The following is a 22314-nucleotide window of genomic DNA, read 5'->3' on the forward strand; positions in this document are numbered from 1 at the left end:
ATGTCCGAAATTTTATTATTTATTTAAACTGAAAATAATTTTTAAAAAAGGTTTGAAGTCACATCTATGTAATGTAAACGACTCGCTCTATAAATCCTACAAAAAACTTAACACATTTTAAACATGAGCGACAAAAGTATTAAAGAATAAAAACACAAACACAGCAACGAGTATTTAAAACGCGTTTCAACGATCAAATCTTTTTTGTTCCATTTAAATATCTTTTAAAAAAATATTCTTTGCAAAATACAGCAAAAAAAAACAAGACTAAAATTAAACCCAAAAATATTAAAGTTTAAAAATGAGAGCAAAAATAACACGTGACCCCAAAATGAGTAAATTCAGTTAAATTAAAAAACAGAAAAATTAAAGCTGAAACATATAAAATTAACATTTAAATTAAAAAGAAAGAAAGATGAAAACAGAAAAGTGTACATATATACGTATAAAAATATAAATATATTTAGAAGGAAAAAAACCATCATAAAACAATTGGAAACATAGAAAATCAAAATCAGAATTTGACATCCAAAACATAAATATACAGCTTAAAAATCAGAAACATGTAAATATATAAAACCAAATAAAAACTCTAAGATGCACAAAACCTAATGAAAAATAAAAAGACTTTCTAAAAAATAAAATAAATATTAGAAGACTAAAAAATGGAAAATCATTTAAAAAGATGATGATAATAAATCAAACTTAGGCAGAGATCAGCTACTTTTAAGCTGAAAGGGTTTGGCTCGGTGCTGATTTCCTGTCTTCAGGTGACATGCCTGCAGACGTCCTCACACTGTGGCGATGCGCACGTGGCGATGCGCACATGGCTGTTGTGACAAACACGGCTGAGATCGCCTGTTAAATATGTGCAATGAGAACGAAGGATCGCTCTGCAGGTGAGAGGGTTCACCTGTGGGAGCACACCTGAGAGAGCAGAGGGAGCTTTGAGCGGCTCACACAGCCTTTATTGTGAAAGTCTATCTGGAATGATTTTGTGAAGTTGGAAAACTAAAGTAAAAATATGGAGGAGCTGTTGTGATTTCACTGTCAGTGCGTTGAAGTTCCCACCTCCCTGATGATAAACCTTGCCTGTGATACGTGCGCTTCATACAGTAATACGTAAAAAGACTGAAAGTCATAAAAACAGATCAAACACGGCACAGTGAGCAGAGTAACTCGCCCTGGAACTTGAATTAGGATCAAAAAGTCAAAATAAGAACTCTGAAAGTGTGAAGCCTGTGCTGCTGCTCGGGTTCACTCGGAGGAGAAGCGCTGGTTGGCGTTCATCGAGTCTTAGCGTACACATTGGCCAGCATTTCTTTGGGATGGGTCACGTGACTGCTGCCTGGAAGAAAGCATTTATTATTTTTAACATCCCGGCTGAGCGTGACACACACAGTCAGAGCGTCCAATAAAGAGGACGTGGCTGTGATTGGTTGGGACTCGAGCAGAAGTCCCTCCCACATGCGCCTTCATGCAGTCACACATTCACATAAGTTCAGGTTTGTGCGGCGCCGATCCATACTGAGTATTGATCTGATACCAGCTTTCAATCAGTAATCTGTATCCCCAGACTGGGAGTCGTTCTTTATGTGAGGAGATGTCAGAGCACCTGGGTGTCAGTGTCAGCCCGGCGGGGGTAACCCTGGTTACCCTAACCTGATCAGCTGACGGGTTACATCATCACGCCCCGCACAGACAGACTGATGCAGAATGGAAACAAAAATGTCGGGCTGTGACGCTTCCTCCTCTTCCTCGGTGCTCAGTAAACGTTCCATGTTTCAGCTCAGCTGATTTTCCTCGGCTCTGGTGTGAGTTTGTTCTCACAAAAATCAAAACAAGATCAGCTGATTTATGTTTTTCTCTGTGTGGGAACAGGAAACGACCAAATCTGCCAAAAGCAGCACGAAGAACAGCAGCGGCGGCGGCGGGAAGGATGTGACCCCGGAGAACTCGGATGAGGTGAGTGCCGATTTGGTCACATGGCAGCGAGGAGCTGATATGAAAGGTTCCACTTTAAAAAGTCGAGCTGAAGCTCTGCCTGTAGTGATTATATGCAGAGTAATAAAGGTGAAAGTAAATATACTCGAGTACTCCCCCTGCAGGCTGCAGGTATCCCTGCTAGAAACAGACAGAGGGTTAAAATACAGCAGCTTCATCAGGTTCTGTGGAGTCAAAGCCTGCCTTCAGTTTTCAGGCCCCTCTTCTGTGGAAGCAGCTGCCAGTTTGGATTCAGGAGACAGACACTGCAGCTGTGTCCAAATTCAGGGGCCGCATCCTCCTGAGGACCCGGCCTTCTCGGTCTACGTGGGCCGCAGGGCTGTGCAGAGAGGTTTAAAGGGGCGGGTGCTCAAGCCCCTCTAGCCCCCCCTTTGCACGTGCCTGGTGGGCCGGGTCCTCCGAAGGCCGAGAAGGCCGGAAGTGCGAGGCTGTGAAATGTGACTTCAGATTAACGCCACCGCTGTCTCGGTGGAGTTTAATAAACTCGTGCGTCTGCTCCTTGCTGGCGTAAACTCTCGGCCGTCTCAGACTTCTGATGATCAGTTTTCTGTTTGATGTTTATTCAGCTGTGTGAAAACTAGAACTTTAATCTCAGCCAAACCGATTTACTCAGGAACAAATCAAACACTGAAAAAAGCCAAACAACAACATTTTTAAGTTATCCGAGTGACTCATATATCATGGTTAACCTGAGTAGTGAAGACTGCGGGGGGTTTGAAAATGATGTGCACTGAATCATTAGTCATTATTAATCTCTGTCTCTCTTCCACATCATGTCTTTATCTTGTCTTCCTCCCCTCACCCTAACCGGTTTCTCAGATGGCCCCGCCCCTCCCTGAGCCTGGAGGTTTCTTCCTGTTAAAAGCAAGCTTTTTCTTTCCACTGGCGCCAAAGCGCTCGCTTACAGAGGGTCACATGATTGTTGGGTTTTCTCTGTTATTAACACAACAGCATCAACTTCCGGCAATTTCCATGCCGTAAAGAACCAACTTTCCCTCTCCGTGTACATCCCTAACTGTGATTGGTGGAAACACTGTCTCAATAGGCCATTGGTTATGCAAAACCCAGGCTGTGGCTTTGGGCGTGGCTACTACAACATCTTCCTGCTATCAGGGTCTTCACTGTACCATCACAAAGAGGTTTTGTTGCCTCGTGAAGGAAACAGTTTTTAATGTGAGTCCTTGTTGACTCAAAACGTCATCAGAGGCTGAGCAGTTTTGCGTTCTTTTTCTAACTTGAATGCTCTTTTCGTTGTTGTTTTTCGCTGTCTACTTGGTATATTTGTATTCTTTTCCTAATTTTTGTTTCCGACACTTCGACATGACCCCAAGGCTCACCTACACCAGGGACTCCCTCATCCAGCTGCGGCCGCAGCTGCAGCCCGGCCTCCGGCTTTTCCGCTCCGCTTCCACGGACTACTTCCCCGAGGAAATACTCCGTGGACACGGAAATCGAAAAACTCACCATAACAAGGTAATCAGGAGGGGATAAAAGAAGAGTGGGGTGAGAGCCAGACTAAAGAGGGAGACACACAAACAACGAGCGCTCCCGTCCGTTATCCTCGCTAATGTGCGGTCTCTCCGCTCCAAGCTGGACGAGCTGCAAGCCTGCGTCAACCACCCGCATGGGTACAGAACTGCCTCCGTTCTGGCATTCACGGAATCGTGGTTAAACAACAGCGACGACAACAGCGCGCTGCACATTGATGGCTTTTCACCACCTCTTCGTCTGGACAGAGACCGCGAAGCAACATGGTGGCGGCGTGTGTCTGTATGTAAACAACAGCTGGTGCTCTACAGTCACTGAGGGAGAAGCTGTGCACTACAGACATCGAGCTTCTGGCTGTTTCCCTGCGCCCCTACCACCTCCCCAGAGAATTCCCACAGCTTTTCATCATCCTGGTTTACATCCACCCCAGAGCTGATGCAGCTAAAGCCACAGAGTACTTCACCAACACTCTGTACAAACTGGAGCAGTTATCAACGGACTCTCCCAAGTTCATCCTGGGTGATTTCAACCACTGTTCCCCTGACAAGTCGCTTAAAGGATACCAACAGTATGTTTCATGCAGCACACGTCAGGGGAAGACTCTGGATAAATGCTACGGCTCTGTACCAGATGCATTTAAAGCTCCACTCCTCTGCCCTCTCGGCTCAGCAGACCACCACACCATCCTGCTGGCCCTGCTTACACCCCAGTCATCAAGAGGATTAGAAAGGTCACCAAAAACATCAAGCAGTGGACAGAGGAAAGTATCCTCACCCTACAAGGATGTTTCGAAGCCACTGACTGGGACAGCCTTCTTTCTCCCTCTGATGACATCGACAATCAAGTCAACACGGTGACATCATACATCTCCTTCTGTGTTGACAACATTATCCCCTCAAAAACAGTCTCCATCTACCCCAACAACAAACCCTGGATCACCAAGGAACTCAAGGAAATCCTTAATAAAAAAAAGAGGATTTTCTTCACCGGCTCTGCTCTGGATAAAAAGGAGGTCGACGGGGAGGTCAAGAGGCCATAAAAACTGCTAAACTGCAGTATAAAAACACAGTTGAAAACAAATTCACCACAGGGTACCTCCGCTCAGCCTGGCAGGGCCTCAAAACCATGGCCTCTGTGAATGCTGCGGTCACCACCCCCAGAACCATCCAGGTGGTGGCAGCAACCCCTCCTCCCTCCCTGATGACCTCAACGCTTTCTACACCAGGTTTGAGACGGACAACATCACCCAGCTTGAGGAGTCCAGATCCTCACTCAAACCTGGCAGCTCTGCACTCACCTTCAGGACTGAGGACGTGAGAGCCCTCAGGAGGACCAGGGAGAGGAGCTCACCCGGCCCTGACAACATCAGCAGTCGAGTTGTGAGGCACTGTGCAGGGCACCTAGGAACTGTGTTCTGGACTCTATTTCAACACTCAGTCGACAGTCACACCGTCCCCCAGCTGTGGAAACACTCCACAGTCATCCTCATCCCCAAAAGAAACAACACAAAGTCTCTGAATGATCTTCGTCCTGTGGCCCTCACCTCCCTGGTGATGAAGGCCATGGAGAAGATCATAAAACAGCACATCGTAAGAGCAACTGGAGAAATATGCTGACGACACAGTTCTGCTGTCACTGCTGTCAGGCCCTCACAGCACCACGGGCCCGCTCTGCAGGAGTTTGTAGAGTGGTGTGACAGCTCCAAACTTGAACTGAACGTGAGCAAAACCAAAGAGATGGTGGTGACCTTCTCCAGTAGGCAGAGGGATCTGGCTGCTTCAGTCACCACCACCATCCACAAGAAGCCAGTGAAGGTAGTTGAGGAGTACAAATACCTGGGAACCATCTTTGACAACCTCCTGAAATTCTCTGCCAACACAGAGGAGATTCTCAGGAGGTGCCACCAACAGCTATACCTCCTTAGGAAACTCAGCTCCTTTGGAGTCAGCACACCCATCATGATGACTTTTTATGATGCCTTCCTGGAAAGCATCATGACCTCCATCACCTGCTGGTTCCACTTCCTCAGCCTTCATACAGGAACAGACTGCAGCACACTGCATCAGTGTGCTCTACAGTCATTGGCCTGTCAGAACTCTGGCTCAGGTTTTCAGCCAACAGGCCTCAGACAGGCAGCCAAAATCATCAACGACCCCTCTCACATTCTTCACCCCGCATTTCAATGGCTCCCCTCTGGGCGACGCCTCCGCTGCATTTCCTGCAGGACTGAGAGGAGGAGGAGCGCCACCTTTGTCCCCTCAGCCACTCTGCTTTTTAACTCCAGCCGATAAGAACATTTCCCACACCAGAAACTACACTCTTCTTATACTACCGACACTTCATTCACTTTTAGTCACTTTAATTTTAAAACTGTGGAATTGTAAAACTGTATATTCTATGTATTTATTATTTCACTCTTATTGCCTGTTCTTATTGTCCTTATCTTCAACGTTATGCTGCACTGTTGTTGGTTAATTGCCCCTTGGGGATAAATAAAGTCTTCTGATTCTGAGACATTCCTCGCCACCGCACGCCACCCATCAGTACCATGATGTAGACGTGTGGTATCAAACGGCCCTCAGAGGCTCATTCAGGGGAGCAGGTACAGCAGGTCATCTGATAATCAGAAGGTTGGTGGTTCGATCCCTGGCTGCACCAGTCTGTGCCACAGTGGCCTTGAGCAGGATGCTGAACTCCGAGCTGCATTGTGAGTGTTATATAGAAACCACACACTCAGGGAGTGTTTAAGAACCGGTCTGTTCAGAGCAACACAACTCTTCTGATTCTGTCTCCATGAAGCCTCTGTGACTCTCACCTGTGTGCACCTTTTCATCACTCTGATTTAGTGAGCGGCTGCTGCAGGTTCTTACTCCACTGCAGCTAACCTGAAAATAACTGGTATTGATAGTTTATCAATACAGCACAGAGGTCCAGAACAGGAAGTCCCATAGATTCAAGTCAGATATTGAATGGCTGGTGTTTGTTCATTAACATCAGCGACACAAACGGATAATTAAATATCAGCTCACATTTCCTCTGAAACCTGTTTTATAACCTGTGTGTGTGCGTGTGCATGTGTTATCAGTCCCAGCAGCAGAGCGGCAGTAAGCGTCCCAGTAACAGCACGCCGCCTCCCACCCAACTCAACAAGATCAAATACTCCGGAGGTCCTCAGCTGGTGAAGAAAGAGCGCCGCCAGAGCTCGTCACGCTTCAGCCTGACCAAAAATAGAGAGTTACAGAAGCTGCCCGCCCTCAAAGGTAACACAGATCCAGCTTAAACATAATGCAAACCCAAGTTAAACTCATCTCGAACCAGAACTAAACCTGGTAGTGTCGCTCAAACCTGCTGCAGGAGGGGTCTCAGCTGACAGCAGCAGTAGAATCAGCTGACAGTAGAATCAGCTGCAGTGAAATCAGCTGACAGTAGAATCAACAGCAGTAAAATCAGCTGACAGTAGAATCATTTACAGTAGAATCAGCTGACAGCAGCAGTAGAATCAGCTGACAGCGGCAGTAGAATCAGCTGACAGTAGAATCATTTACAGTAGAATCAGCTGACAGCAGCAGTAGAATCAGCCGACAGTAGAATCAGCTGCAGTGAAATCAGCTGACAGTAGAATCAACAGCAGTAGAATCAGCTGACAGTAGAATCATTTACAGTAGAATCAGCTGACAGCAGCAGTAGAATCAGCTGACAGCGGCAGTAGAATCAGCTGACAGTAGAATCATTTACAGTAGAATCAGCTGACAGCAGCAGTAGAATCAGCTGACAGCGGCAGTAGAATCAGCTGACAGTAGAATCATTTACAGTAGAATCAGCTGACAGCAGCAGTAGAATCAGCCGACAGTAGAATCAGCTGACAGTAGAATCAGCTGCAGTGAAATCAGCTGACAGTAGAATCAACAGCAGTAAAATCAGCTGACAGTAGAACCCTTAGCAGTAGAATCAGCTGACAGCAGCAGTAGAATCAGCTGACAGCAGCAGTAGAATCAGCTGACAGTAGAATCAGCTGCCAGCAGCAGTAGAATCAGCTGACAGTAGAATCAGCTGCCTGCAGCAGTAGAATCAGCTGACAGTAGAATCAGCTGCCTGCAGCAGTAGAATCAGCTGACAGTAGAATCAGCTGCCTGCAGCAGTAGAATCAGCTGACAGTAGAATCAGCTGCCAGCAGCAGTAGAATCAGCTGACAGTAGAATCAGCTGCCTGCAGCAGTAGAATCAGCTGACTGCAGCAGTAGAATCAGCTGACTGCAGCAGTAGAATCAGCTGACAGTAGAATCAGCTGACTGCAGCAGTAGAATCAGCTGACAGTAGAATCAGCTGACTGCAGCAGTAGAATCCCCTGGCTGTAAATAGAACCAGGTGATTGGCTGTAAAGCATGTCAATGGTAGCGCGTGTGCTTCATCAGTCGGTGTTCTGGTTGGCTGGACCTTCATCACATTTGGTGAGATCACTGATGATGTCACCACCACTGTGTTGTGTGGTTGTTTCTGACTCCTCCCCTCTCAGACGCACCACCGATAGAGCGAGAGGATCTATTCGTGCAGAAGCTGCGTCAGTGCTGCGTGCTCTTCGACTTCATCAGCGACCCCCTCAGCGACCTCAAGTACAAGGAGGTGAAAAGGGCGGGGCTTAACGAGATGGTGGAGTACATCACGCACAACAGTGAAGTGGTGACTGAGTGCATCTACCCCGAGGCCGTCATCATGGTGAGAGAATGGTCTCCACCACAGAAGAAGAACTTCTGGTTTGTTACTCTGTAATTAAAATAACTTTTATTTTTATTTTGTTCAGTTTTCAGTCAACGTGTTCCGGACTCTTCCTCCGTCCTCCAACCCGACCGGAGCCGAGTTTGACCCTGAGGAGGACGAGCCCACGTTGGAGGCGGCGTGGCCTCACCTGCAGGTACTTCCTGTCTGTTAAAGGATGCAGTGTTTGTGGCGTTTGTGAGCTAATGTTAAAAACTAGAACCATCAGCAGACACTTAGAAACCTCAGAAAACTAGAGCCAGGCATCACATGGAACCACAGAAGAAGAGAAGGAGAGGGAACCACAGACACATGAGCTTGATAAACATCACTTCCTCTCTGGACGCTGCTCTGATTTCTTAAGCTAATCCACGCAGGAAGCAGTGAGCAGACCATAAACACAGTCAGTGACACTGCACAGTGTTCCAGCTCAGACCCAGACACACACTCAACAACACAGCTGTGCAGAGAGGACCTCTACACTGGAGACACCAAACAGTTCATAAACACGGTCACTCTGAGGACACCAATGTCCACAAGTAGGACAGAGAAGACAGATGTTTTGAAAGAGGAGTGAAAGAAGCATCTATGTTCACTGTGAATGTCCATCTTTGAAAAGAGGGCGGGGCTTACGACACCAACTGTCTGCCATCTATAATCCAGTTTTGAGATCCTTCCCAGACGACTTAATGCCCACTCACATCCTGGGCCATCTGATCTCAGGAAATCACATGATAGGGTGGGGCCAGGTTTCACAGTGGGTTCACCTAGAGCAGGGCGATATGACCAAAAATATTTATCACGATATACATTTGAAAATTTGTGATAACGATATAATTGACGATATAATTGACACGAGACAAAATACTTTACAACTCCACAACTTTATTAGTGCAAAAAACCCATCACTGTATTTCCACTTAAACAAGCAGCTGTTTTTTATGTGCATTAAAGTTATATAAAAACGTAACAGTGCAAATTCCTCGCTGACAGTTTAACCAAAAGACATTTCCAGTGGAAACTGGCCGACATATCCTCAGCACAACCATGTATAATATCCACAAAACTTAAAAAGAGGTTTTACACACACAATACGGTAACATTATGTTGAAGCACAGTACGTATCACTCCGCGAGGCTCCTGCCTACGATAGCCGTAATGCTCCGACAATCCATCAAGCTGTGCGGCTTCGTAGCTTAGCAAAGTCGTACTAAAACATCTGACAGATTTTCGTGTAGCACATAAAATCGTTTCCAGGTCAGTAAACACAACCAGAGTTCATACATGAGGCACACGGGATTATAAGGGGCTCTGTCGACTTTCAGAAAAATCAAAGGATGATTTTAAGTGTGCCGTATTTTCCAAAAAACACGGTAATAACGACGGCCCGCTAGCATGCTCTACCAAAAATAGTGCTTTGTTGTGTATCTGACGGACGGAAGCTAAACCAGTTCCACCACTGAAGCTGCAGCATTTTTACAAACCAGTTCTGGTTCATAGTTTCATTCAACGATCCGCTTTCGCTCTTCTCATTCTGTGTCACTGCCATGTGTGTATGTAAACAAAGGCACTGCGCATGCGCGTTTTACCCATATTCTATCGCCATATTTCATTTTCCTATCGTTGCCCAAAATTACACCGGTATTACCGTGAACGGTATGATATAGCCCAGCCCAAGGTTCACCTGAAAACGTGGCTGATTGTGACCCACACCTGTTCACACCTTGGCTCGTGTGATTAGGCACAGGATTGATAGGGGGTCAGCGACCCTCTTGGGGGGACACTCCCACAGGGCTTTAACCTGTGACTCTCCACCATTTGACCAAAGAACTGAAGAAGCTTCTCAGATGAAACTTAAAGAAGTCAAGATGCTTTTTTCCCCAAGCTCCTTGGACTACGATGACCTGGATGACTGAGAACCTTCACAGATGGCTAAGGAGCTACAGCCTCCTGTGTCCCCATCCACCCAAAAGCCCCCCCCCAAAAAAAAAATCCTTAGGAGTGGTGAAATGATCCGTTTTTACATTAGCTGTGATCATGTTTATTCCTGCTGTAAGGCTGAACATCCTGGTCTTTGTCAAAGCTGCACCTGTCAGAACATGACCTGTTTTTTGTCCAAAGACCAACACGTGTGTGTGTGTGTGTGTGTGTGTGTGTGTGTGTGTGTGTGTGTGTGTGTGTGTTCACAGCTTGTGTATGAGTTCTTCCTTCGCTTCCTGGAGTCTCCGGACTTCCAGCCGAACATCGCCAAAAAATACATCGACCAAAAGTTTGTACTGTTGGTAAGACGTCAGCTGTTAGTGTTGGTGTCAGAGTTCAGGTGTGACAGGTGTGACAGGTGTGACCTGTGGACCTCTGACTCGTTGAATTGTGTTGAAGCTGCTGGAGCTGTTTGACAGCGAGGATCCCCGAGAGAGAGACTTCCTGAAGACCATCCTGCACCGGATCTACGGCAAGTTCCTTGGCCTCCGCGCCTACATCCGCCGCCAGATCAACAACATCTTCTACAGGTTAGAGTCCACACACTCGGACAGAACCACGGGCTGTTTGTCAATACTGAAGTACGCAGATCCGTACTTTGTAATTTCACACCGGAGTCCAGACTTCCTGTGAACACGGTGCGATTGTTCTACAATATTTGCAATACAGAATGACACAAGACATAAAACAATTCCACATGATGTAGTAGATTTCTTTAAGAAACAAAAAATATACTTTTTTAAAGCACTTTGGCAAAATTCACTTTTACGTGTCATCTGTTTCATAATGTCTAATAAGCTTCATACAGTTAAACACAATCACTACATGAGAGAAACACAAGCTTCATCTCTCTTAATAAACATAGTACAGATGTATGCCTGAATAAAAACAAACAGGTGAGATGTTAGAACACTTTTATTTTTATTTTAGTAAACACTCAAAACCTACAACAGACAGTTGCTAGTGTTTGGAATAGAACTGAACAAATGTTTAAACTATAATCTGATCATTGTTGGAGCAGCCTTCAAGATCTTCACGTATTAACATCTGTTTTTGTTCCCGGGGAAAATGTTCCCAGATATCCGAAGGTTACACAGCTACATTCTCGCTTGAAAATATCTTAAAGGTTTACTTTGTGTCACAGTCATGTTTCGAACCTTTTAGCCGCTCTCCTCCGCCTTTGCCGCTTTTTTCTTTTGGACAAAATGCATTCTGGGACATTTGGCTGCACCAAGTCCACACTTTCATACATTACTGGGTTTTTCCTGTGAGCCAGAGCCAAAGGAGCATGACTGTCACTGAGATTAAAACTTTATCCCAGGTTCATGTGTTTGTGATATACAGACACTGCAGACACAGCTGGAGGACCGAGCTTTGGGCTGTTTGATTGAATGTGATCCTCGGAGAAGAGATTAGAGCAAAGTGAGCTGCAGCTGCTCTGTGTACTGTGCAGTCGTCCTGTTTTTGGTTGTCTTCGGTCCAGATGCTGTAACCACCTATGATCACCAAACACGTCTAAATCCCAGTTTGACAGTGACCAAGATAATCCAACAATTTACCAATCAAAGCAGCCGTATGTACGTGGGAATCTACCCTGGTTACTCAGCGTTCCTCTCCCCAGAAGATGCCAGAAGAGGAGCAGGGAGGTGTGCCCGTGCAGGTCAGAACTCACCTGAAACCTCTGATCATCGCTCTCGGGGTGATGGTTTTCGACACTTGGAAACTGTTGGACTGTCTGTGTAATTAAGGCCAATTGCTTCACCAGCCATCACGGAGCATCCCACACATGGCGGGGGATGTGGGATTGTGGAGGTGGCCTGCTGGAACGGGACGCGGCCTCAGCGTGCAAAGATCCAAATGGCTCTGTTGAATGCTAGATCGCTGGCTAACAAAACTTTCCTTCTCAGGGACTTTTTTTCCATCCTGGACTTGGACTTTCTGCGTTTAACTGCGACGCGGCTTCATGCTGGTGAGTCTGCTCCTTTTTCCGAACTTCTTCCACCCAGCTGTTCTTTTTGTAGGTCCCTGCAGACGTCTGTGCTGGACTAGCTTCCATATTTAAATCCAGTTCTCAGTGTTGTCAGGTCTCGGCAGATCTTTCGCGCTGCAGCAGGTTGGAGTTAAACTCTTCCTCCCCTGTGCTTTGTGCAGTTGTTTACTGACTACTAAAGAGGGTAGCTTATCAGTGACTTTGGTGACTGGTCTCATACTAAAATACAACTGTTTTTTAAGATTCGTGTTTGTTGTGAGAGTGGACCGCTGGTTAACGACTTTGTGTTCCTACACAAGAAAACCCTGGATGTGACACGGGTATATCAGGCTGTTTCCTGTTTTCAGCCCCGGCTCTGCAATAAAGCTAGCATCCTCTGTGAGACGTGTGCACATAGTTAGTCCTTCAAGTGTTGCAGATTTTATCACTGCTTTTAAAAACTATGACTTTTGGACTTCCTTGACTACCGAGGACCGTATTTCCGTGCACTGCTGTATTGGCTGTATTTTTTGCCCCTTTTCTAACCAAATGGACTAAACCGTCCTGTCAGGGACCGGCCGGCGCTCTAAGACCTACAATCCCTGGAGAGCAAGCTCGATAACCTAAGAGCAATAGTCACCTTCCAACGTGACATGAGGGACTGCAGTATTCTGTGCTTCACGGAGACATGGCTGACCCCCACCGTGTCGGACCAGGCCGTAACTCCGTCGGATTCATTCTTTGTGCTCCGCGCGGACAGAACGGTAGAGTCGAACAAAACCAAAGGTGGAGGAGTGTGAAAGTGGTGTGATGCCAGGAGCATTTCTACTCTTTCCAGCGGCTGCTCCCCACATCTGGAATTCCTGAGCATTAAGTGCCGCCCTTACTATCTGCCCCGTGAGTTCACCTCGATCATCGCCACGGTGGTCTACATCCCACCGCAAGCGGACACAGGTATGGCTTTGTCCGAACTACATGATGTGCTGAGTTCGCTTCAAAACAAGGAGCCCTCATTGTAGCAGGAGACTTTAATAAAGCGAACCTCGGACAAGTCATGCCGAATTTTTACCAGCATGTCTCGTGTCCAACGAGGGGGGATCGAATTTTGGACCACTGCTACGCGCCATACAAGCAGGGCTACAAAGCTGTCTCACACCCGGCTTTTGGGAAGTCTGACCACAACGCCATCTTTCTCATTCCGCAGTATAAACAAAACATACGGAGGGAAGAAGTAACCACGAGGGAGGTGAAATGTTGGTCTGCCCAATCAGAAGCCGTGCTACAGGACGCACTCAACGACGTAGACTGGGACGTGTTTAGAGCACGCGCAGTCGACATCAATGAGTTTCCGGAAGTAGCAGTTAGAGCAGGGCGATATGGCCAAAAATAGTTATCACAATATATATTTGAAAATTTGCGATAACGATATAATTGATGCGAGACAAAATACAACTCCACAACTTTACTAGCGCAAAGAAAACCCATCCATTTATTTTCACTTAAACAAGCAGCTGTTTTTTATGTGCATTAAAGCTATATAAAAATTTAACAGTGCAAATGCAAATTCCTTGCTGAAAGTTTAACCAAAAGGCATTTCCAGTAGAAATGGGCTGACATATCCTGAGCATAACCATGTATAATATCCACTGAAGTTAAAAAGAGGTGCTTTGCAACATTAAACTGCAGTGTGCCAAATAAAAAAAAGTCAAATATGTATTTTTTGGACCATAAGGTGCACGGGATTATAAGGCACATTAAGCGAAACAAAGCAGTCAGATAAATCAAACTTTATTCAACTCATTCTTCGTGCTTCCTCCACTTCTGTACCATTGATTCATTAATGCTGTATTCTATCACAGCTGCTCTATTCCCATGTTGTTGCAGTATATTAATCACTAACCTCGTACGGTGGATGGATTATCTCAGTTGTTCTCCTGACTGAAGTTTGGTCCGTTTACAGCATCCTGCCACGCGATTGCATTCGTCTCTAATCATCAGGAACCCTCACATTAACTTTTATTGAGTGGAAAAAAGTTAGCATTCATCCTCCAGCTTCACTGTGTTTATGCTAACATAGCTGTGTCGCTAGCAATCACGTAGCACATCATTATATACCAGGTAGCCCAACTTCAGTAACCCTACAGACGTCACTGCTGTTTAGTTTTCTGTCTTCATTTATGTTGGAAGTGATAGCAGAGCTGTACGTTTGAAGTTTTTCAGAAATCTCTCAGTCAGAACATGCTATATCATGTTTAGGCAAGTAGCGAAAATAGCGAGCTAACTTCCGCTAGCTTCCTGCTAACTTCTAACTCCATTAAATGTAATAAATTCTGTTTTCAAGGATGCTTGGATGTTAAACTTCATAGATAGCCTGGTAAAGCAGCAATGCTGATCATTTTATTAACCCTTTAAGAGCTACCATAGAACCAAGTCCGCCAGAGCTTATATTATATTTTTACATGTCGTAGTGCCATTTTTGGGAGCATTTCAAGTTGATATACATCTGGTCGTTGTGTCCTTGGGCAAGACACTTTACCCTACCGCCTACTGGTGTTGGCCAGAGGGGCCGATGGCGCGATATGGCAGCCTCGCTTCTGTCAGTCTGCCCCAGGGCAGCTGTGGCTACAACTGTAGCTGCCTCCACCAGTGTGTGAATGCGGGAGTGAATGAATAGTGGCATTGTAAAGCGCTTTGGGTGCCTTGAAAAGCGCTATATAAATCCAATCCATTATTATTATTATTATTATTATTACAACCATTATAGCCCAAATTTTAATAATATGTCTGCATTAAGTGCATAGTAATTACATAAATTGCAAAAAACTGCAATAAACTACAAAAAAATTGAAAATCGTTTTTGTTTTTTTAACATATATTTCTAGTTAGAGAAATTTAAGAGGCTTATCCCTCAAAACTGTAAATACAAAAAAGTTGCACAAAATAGTTTCCCACCACAGGAAATTTATTTTAAGTGTCTTCATAGTTTTATTTTTAGAAATACACCAATTTTTATATACTGCAGGAAAAACGAAAATGAATATTATAATGCAAATTTGCAAAAAAACAGCATATGCATCAAAATAAACTATTTCCAGCAGTGCAATATGAGTCCTAAGCATCCCAGAAACGACACAGAAAGTCATAAAGTCAAACATAACTTTTAAAAACACCAGTATAGGCTCATAAGGCCCTGATGAGTAAAAAACTACATTTCCACAAAATGACGTCACTTCCGGTTTCAGGCAGGTCATGGCAGATATGCGATAGTTCGCGCTGATGGACGTAGGAAGTGTTACAAACAGCTGATCGGATTGGCAAAGCATGTTTCTGGAATATTATGTTTTTGTTGCTGCAAGTGCTTTTTATGCAGTTTTTGCAAATCTATATGTGGAAGGAAACTGTGACCTAGGACAAGCTGATGGCATAAGATGTAAGTACAACTCCTCCGGTTTCATATGCAGAAAAAATTATTGCGCTAGCTTACGTGGTTGCAGTGCTACCGGGATTTAAAAATAGTTAAGCAAAGCGGAGCGTGCCCGCTCCGACCGGCTTTAAAGGGTTAAAGATGAAATAATTTAGACAGTTTTTAACTCTCAGTGATGCTGCAGTGTTTGTTTGACTTTGGGACCTGAAGCGGACGGAGTTTAGGACCCAGATTACTCCCAGATTTACGAGCACCTTAGTCCGACAAATACGGCAATAACGACGACCCGCTTGCATGTTCTACAAAAAGAAATGTGCTTTAGCGGGTATCTGACGGACAAACCCCAAACCAGTTTCACATCACCGAAGTGGCACCATTTTTACAAACCAGTTCTGGTTTATCCGTTTCACTCAATGATCCGCTTTCTCCCTTCTCGTTCTCCGTTGCCGCCATGCTTTTTTGGCCATGTGCGTATGAAAACAAAGGCATCGTTGCCTAACACTGTACCGGTATTACCGTGAACTGTATAATATGGCCCAGCCCTAGTAGCAGTATGCTTCATCAACATGCTAGCGGAGGAGATTATCCCCACTGTGAGAGTCACCACATTCCCGAACCAGAAACCGTGGGTGGACAGATCGATCCGCTCTCCAGTGAACGCCAGGACTGCTACCTACAATGCAGGTCTCGCCACTGGCGATATGAGTGCCTACAAAGCGGCCTCATACGGCGTGTGGCGCGCGGTGAGAGATGCCAAACGCCGGTACCGGGAGCGCGTGGAGTCTCGCTTCCAGCAGGGCGACACACGGAGTATGTGGCACGTACTACAAAACCAGGATCACTGCGGTGATCAACGCCGACTCTGCATTCACCAACAAGCGGAACCAGTTCTACAACCAGTTCTGACTACCGAGGACAGTGACGTCATCAGCGAGAGACCGGTGATCAGCATCGCGGAACATGACGTCCGAGCGGCATTGAGGAGAGTGAACACAAGGAAAGCGGCGGGGCCAGACGGCATCACCGACTGTCTGCTGTGCCGACCAGCTAGCAGGTGTGTTCACTTCCATCTTCAACGAGTTCCTGGCGAAGTCTGTGGTCCCCACATTCTTCAAAAGATCCACCATCATCCCTGTGCCCAAGAACAGCAAACCCTCATCCCTGAACGATTACCGGCCAGTTGCACTGACCTCAGTAGTAATGAAGGTGTTCGAGAGGCCGCTGAAGAACATCATCTCCTCCTCCATCCCAGACACCACAGATCCGCTCCAGTTTGCCTACCGACCCAACAGATCCACAGAGGACGCCATCGTGGGCAAGAAACAGGGTAACTATGTGAGACTGCTGTTTGTTGATTACAGTTAAGTGTTTAACACAATAGTGCCCCGGGACGTCGGGCTAGCGATTTTGCGAGCCCTGGACTTCAGAAGGAGTCAGCACAGAGACTACAAGCCCATTATCATCAATGGAGCTCCAGTGGAGAGGGTGCAGTCCTTCAAGTATCTTGGTGTCCACATCTCCTCAGACCTGACATGGGCTGCCCACATTCAGGTCCAGACCAAAAAGGCTAGGCAGCGCCTGTACCACCTACGACAACTGAGGAAGTTCAGGGTCTCTCCAAAGATCCTCAGGATTTTCTATACAGGTGCTGTGGAGAGCATCCTCACACAGAACATCGTGGTTTGGGAACAGCTGTGTGAAGGACCAAAAAGCTCTCCAGAGAGTGATCCGTACAGCAGAACGCTGCTGCAGGATTGCTCTCCCCCCGCTTCAGGACACCTACACCAGGAGATGCCGGACTAGAGCAGATACTGAAGGACCCGTCCCATCCTGGCAACAAACTGTTCCAACTTCTGCAATCTGGTAGAAGGTTCCGCATCATCCGGGCAAGGACAGAGAGACTCAAGAGGAGCTTCTATCCCCAAGCCATCAGGGCCCTAAACCGACAACCAACTATTCTAGCTCTGATAAACAGTTCTTTTGCACATGGTTGTGTTCCAGCTGCCTATAAACACGCTGTTGTGCAGCGTCTTATGAAAAGGAGCTGTTCTTTCTAATTACCAGTGATGGGAATAACAGTGTTACAAGTAGTCAAAGGAGCTTGCAAAGAAAAGCGTCTGGACTTCTTTAAGTTACTTGAAGACGTTTCACCTCTCATCCGAGAAGCCTCTTCAGTTCTAAGGTCAAATGGTGGAGAGTCCCAGATATAAACCTAGTGGGAGTATCCCCCCACAGAGGGACAAAAGGACCCCCTGATGATCCTCTAATCGCCTGAGCCAAGGTGTGAAAGCGGGTGTGGGTCCCAATCAGCCAGAGTTTCGGGTGTGTTCATTGTGAAACCTGGCCCCACCTTATCATGCGAATTCCTGAGGTCAGATGGCCCAGGATGTGAGTGGGCGTTAAGGCGTCTGGGAAGGGATCTCAAAACTGGAGATCCCTTCCCAGACGCCTTAACGCCCACTCACATTGTGAGTGCTTGCTAGCGCTGTCCTTAGACGTTAAACGTGACGAAACTATTGAGGAAAAACACCGTGTAAAATGGTCTGTATTTGTATAGCGCTTTACTAGTCCCTAAGGACCCCAAAGCGCTTTACACATTCAGTCATTCACCCATTCACACACACATTCACACACTGGTGATGGCAGCTACATTGTAGCCACAGCTGCCCTGGGGCGCACTGAGGCGAGGCTGCCGGACACTGGCGCCACCGGGCCCTCTGACCACCACCAGTAGGCAACGGGTGAAGTGTCTTGCCCAAGGACACAACGACCGAGACTGGTATATATCACCTTGTTGCTTTGTCATCTTGAAGTGGTCATGTGATTGGCTTATCACGACTACTTTAGTGTTCCTCAGTCAAACAGCAGTAATTAGTTAGATTACTCGTTACTGAAAAAAGTAACGCCATTAGTAACGCCATTACTTGTAACACTGTCTGTGAAGGTTCTCAGTCATCCAGGTCATCGTAGTCAAAGGAGCTTGCAAAGAAAAGCGTCTGGACTTCTTTAAGTTACTTGAAGACGTTTCACCTCTCATCCGAGAAGCCTCTTCAGTTCTAAGGTCAAATGGTGGAGAGTCCCAGATATAAACCTAGTGGGAGTATCCCCCCACAGAGGGACAAAAGGACCCCCTGATGATCCTCTAATCGCCTGAGCCAAGGTGTGAAAGCGGGTGTGGGTCCCAATCAGCCAGAGTTTCGGGTGTGTTCATTGTGAAACCTGGCCCCAGGCGTCTGGGAAGGGATCTCCAGTTTTGAGATCCCTTCCCAGACGCCTTAACGCCCACTCACATCCTGGGCCATCTGACCTCAGGAATTCGCATGATAAGGTGGGGCCAGGTTTCACAATGAACACACCCGAAACTCTGGCTGATTGGGACCCACACCCGCTTTCACACCTTGGCTCAGGCGATTAGAGGATCATCAGGGGGTCCTTTTGTCCCTCTGTGGGGGGATACTCCCACTAGGTTTATATCTGGGACTCTCCACCATTTGACCTTAGAACTGAAGAGGCTTCTCGGATGAGAGGTGAAACGTCTTCAAGTAACTTAAAGAAGTCCAGACGCTTTTCTTTGCAAGCTCCTTTGACTACGATGACCTGGATGACTGAGAACCTTCACAGACAGTGTTACAAGTAATGGCGTTACTAATGGCGTTACTTTTTTCAGTAACGAGTAATCTAACTAATTACTGCTGTTTGACTGAGGAACACTAAAGTAGTCGTGATAAGCCAATCACATGACCACTTCAAGATGACAAAGCAACAAGGTGATATATACCAGTCTCGGTCGTTGTGTCCTTGGGCAAGACACTTCACCCGTTGCCTACTGGTGGTGGTCAGAGGGCCCGGTGGCGCCAGTGTCCGGCAGCCTCGCCTCAGTGCGCCCCAGGGCAGCTGTGGCTACAATGTAGCTGCCATCACCAGTGTGTGAATGTGTGTGTGAATGGGTGAATGACTGAATGTGTAAAGCGCTTTGGGGTCCTTAGGGACTAGTAAAGCGCTATACAAATACAGACCATTTTACACGGTGTTTTTCCTCAATAGTTTCGTCACGTTTAACGTCTAAGGACAGCGCTAGCAAGCACTCTCTGCTTATGACCAAAACATAAAAAAACAAAACAAAAAACAGCTCGTTCATGTTGGTGGAAAAATGCACCATGTCGACCAATCAAAAAATGATATGGCAACATGACATTTGGTTGTTTGGGAAGAGGGGGAAGTTTTAGGAGTGACAGTGAGAGAGAAAGAGAGAGAGACACCAGAAAAAGAGAGAGAGCGAGTTTTGAGAGATTTGTGGTGTTTGGAGTGTGTAGTTAATGTGTTGTCTTGTGTAGTTAGTGTGTAGTGTTGTGGATAGTTTTGTGTTGTGTGTCAGAACAATGAGGCGACTGCTGTCTCCAGGTAGAAACAGGAGTGATACACCTGCTGCTGTCAGAGCTGCAGGTATCAGGCTGTGATGTTCTCCTTTATGGTGGACAAAAATTATTTTTTTGGAGTGGCACAAATAATTTGTGTGGCATCTTATTGAAGAACAGCTGATTGTTCTGTAAATAGTTTGAAATGGTTATTTAAAAAAAGGGGGGGTAAAAGGTAAATGGCTGCAAATAACTTTGTTGTTTGCAAAACTTGTGCGTATGATTTTTAAATTGACCATTTATGTTTGCATTTAAATTTATGAAATATGATTCATTAAACATGTTTGTGGTTGTTACAGTAAAAATATAACTTTTTCTACTCGAATTGTGTTTTTTGTCTGATTTTAGATCAATTGTGTTAATACAGTTTGTCAAAATGAAAACACAACTGTAAATTCAGACATGTGAGGTTGTGCTGAAAACAAGGCAAAGTAAACAGTTTTTAAAGGTGGAATGTAGAGGAAACATCAAAAGTAGTTAAAAATGGCCAATTATACCCTGGACCCCAGAGGGTTAAACTTTTTTTTTAAGTAACGCAATGATTACAGGGCTCTAGAGTGCGACCAAATTTTTCAATGGTGTGCCTAAAAAAAATCTTAGGTCGCACCGGTGTGACCACCTGTTCGAGTAACAAAAAAGAAAAGTCTTTGCAACTCTGAAAGTCTCCGTGTGGTCAACAACAGACACACATTATGCCCCTATCGTGGTCTAAACCAATCAGAGATAGTCAGGGGCGGGACTGCTCTGATTGGTCGTGGTCCAGATATTCATGTAGCCCTTCGTGTGTACGTTTGAAAGTGCAGGCGGATAGACAGAGGTGAGTAGCTTGAATAAAGCGATATCAATTAATTAAATCCTGAATCGACTTTTAAATATAAATGTTTTTTGCCAGAAACGCGAGAAACTCAGGTTAAAGCTCACAAAACTATTTCAACAACCACCAAACAGTAAATGAGAGCAGGTACACGGATTCTGCACAGAGACGTAAACGCAGAGCGGACCCGACGCATCAGAATCAGCTTTCTCTTTCTCGGCTTTCAGCCCCGACGGCCCGTACACGGACACGCCGTTGTTTACAGCGCTGTCGGCCGCTGTGTTTTGTTTTGTTTTGTTTTTTTACTTAAATGACCTCGGACGAGAAAGCCTAATTTCTTACCTTGTCTAACCGAGAGAGAGTTTTTTGTAAGATTTGGCAACCAGACATTAGCCTGATGGATAAACTTAAGTGAAATGTGCTCTGTTTTAACATTTATGTATGCTGTATTACCACCTTGTTGACTTGCCGTCCACCTTCTATTGTGTTCTCTTGAAGGTGATTGTTGTATACTGTTCAATTATAAAATCAATAAAAATATATTGAAAAAAAAAGGCCTCATTTCTGCTGTTCAATACTGAAGAAATTTAAACTTTTTAAAACTATGCAAAATTGCTGAATGTTGCAGAATATTTTTAAGGTTATCTGCTATAAAAATCCAGGCCAGGAAAATCCTCCTTCATGTTTTTCTGAGTTTTATTCTCAGTTACTTTGACACAAAGGCCTCTGCTGTGATGCTCACACCTCTGATGAAGGCTCACATGTATCAGTACTGATAAATGATCAGAATTATAATATTTCTGACTGTCTGAGGCAAAACTGAATTGAATCGGGATCTCTTGAATCAGAATCGAATGGATTATAGAAATCAGTGATGATATGCAGCCCTAGTGAGCAGCCTAGGCCCGACAGAGTGGATGTAGCTGTGGGTAATGAGAAAAGATGAAAAGAATTATTGATAACTTTTGTGTTAAGTTAAGGCCTGATCCGTCTGAAATTCATAGCCAGCTCTGACACGGAGCCATCAATCTCTGAACGCTGAAAAAGCAGCAGTGTATCCAGAAACACAATATATGCTGCGATAAATGCCCAAGTGTCCCCTCTAACACTGCCTTTCAGCAGCAAACAGGTCATCAGAGGAGGCCGAGATGATTATTAAGTTTAACATTGTCTACAATATTGCCAAAGAGAGCCAAAGCACTCTAAGCACAAGCACAAGCTTGTTAGTTAATCATTTACAAATCAATATTGTCTGTGTGGACAGCAATTCCCCCCCAAAAAAGTGCACATGTAAAACTGCGGTGTTCAGCGATGCGGTTGAAAAATTTAGGTGTGCCTAACGTTTGTGCAACCGTGGCAAAAAGTTAGTCTAGAGCCCTGAATTACTTTTCAAATAATTAATTACTTTTAGAATCTTGTAACTCAGTTACTAACTCAGTTACTTTTTTGAAGAAGTAACTAGTAACTAT

The 22314-nt window shown here is 45.5% G+C and overlaps 1 protein-coding gene across 1 annotated transcript in view; it reads left to right on the top strand.

Moving 5' to 3' along the window:
- ppp2r5d (protein phosphatase 2, regulatory subunit B', delta) overlaps positions 1-22314 on the top strand; it is a 31104-nt gene that overhangs the window by 873 nt on the left and 7917 nt on the right. Inside the window, exons 2-7 of the mRNA XM_084948297.1 lie at positions 1882-1965; positions 6578-6752; positions 8005-8204; positions 8290-8400; positions 10433-10525; positions 10623-10753. Of these exons, the coding sequence (XP_084804423.1) occupies positions 1882-1965; positions 6578-6752; positions 8005-8204; positions 8290-8400; positions 10433-10525; positions 10623-10753 (794 nt within the window). The remainder of the gene's footprint in view (positions 1-1881; positions 1966-6577; positions 6753-8004; positions 8205-8289; positions 8401-10432; positions 10526-10622; positions 10754-22314) is intronic.

The sequence above is a fragment of the Perissodus microlepis genome, chromosome 13, assembly GCF_051167445.1.
Source record: "Perissodus microlepis isolate ML-2025 ecotype Zambia chromosome 13, ASM5116744v1, whole genome shotgun sequence".
In the NCBI taxonomy this organism is placed as follows: domain Eukaryota; kingdom Metazoa; phylum Chordata; class Actinopteri; order Cichliformes; family Cichlidae; genus Perissodus; species Perissodus microlepis.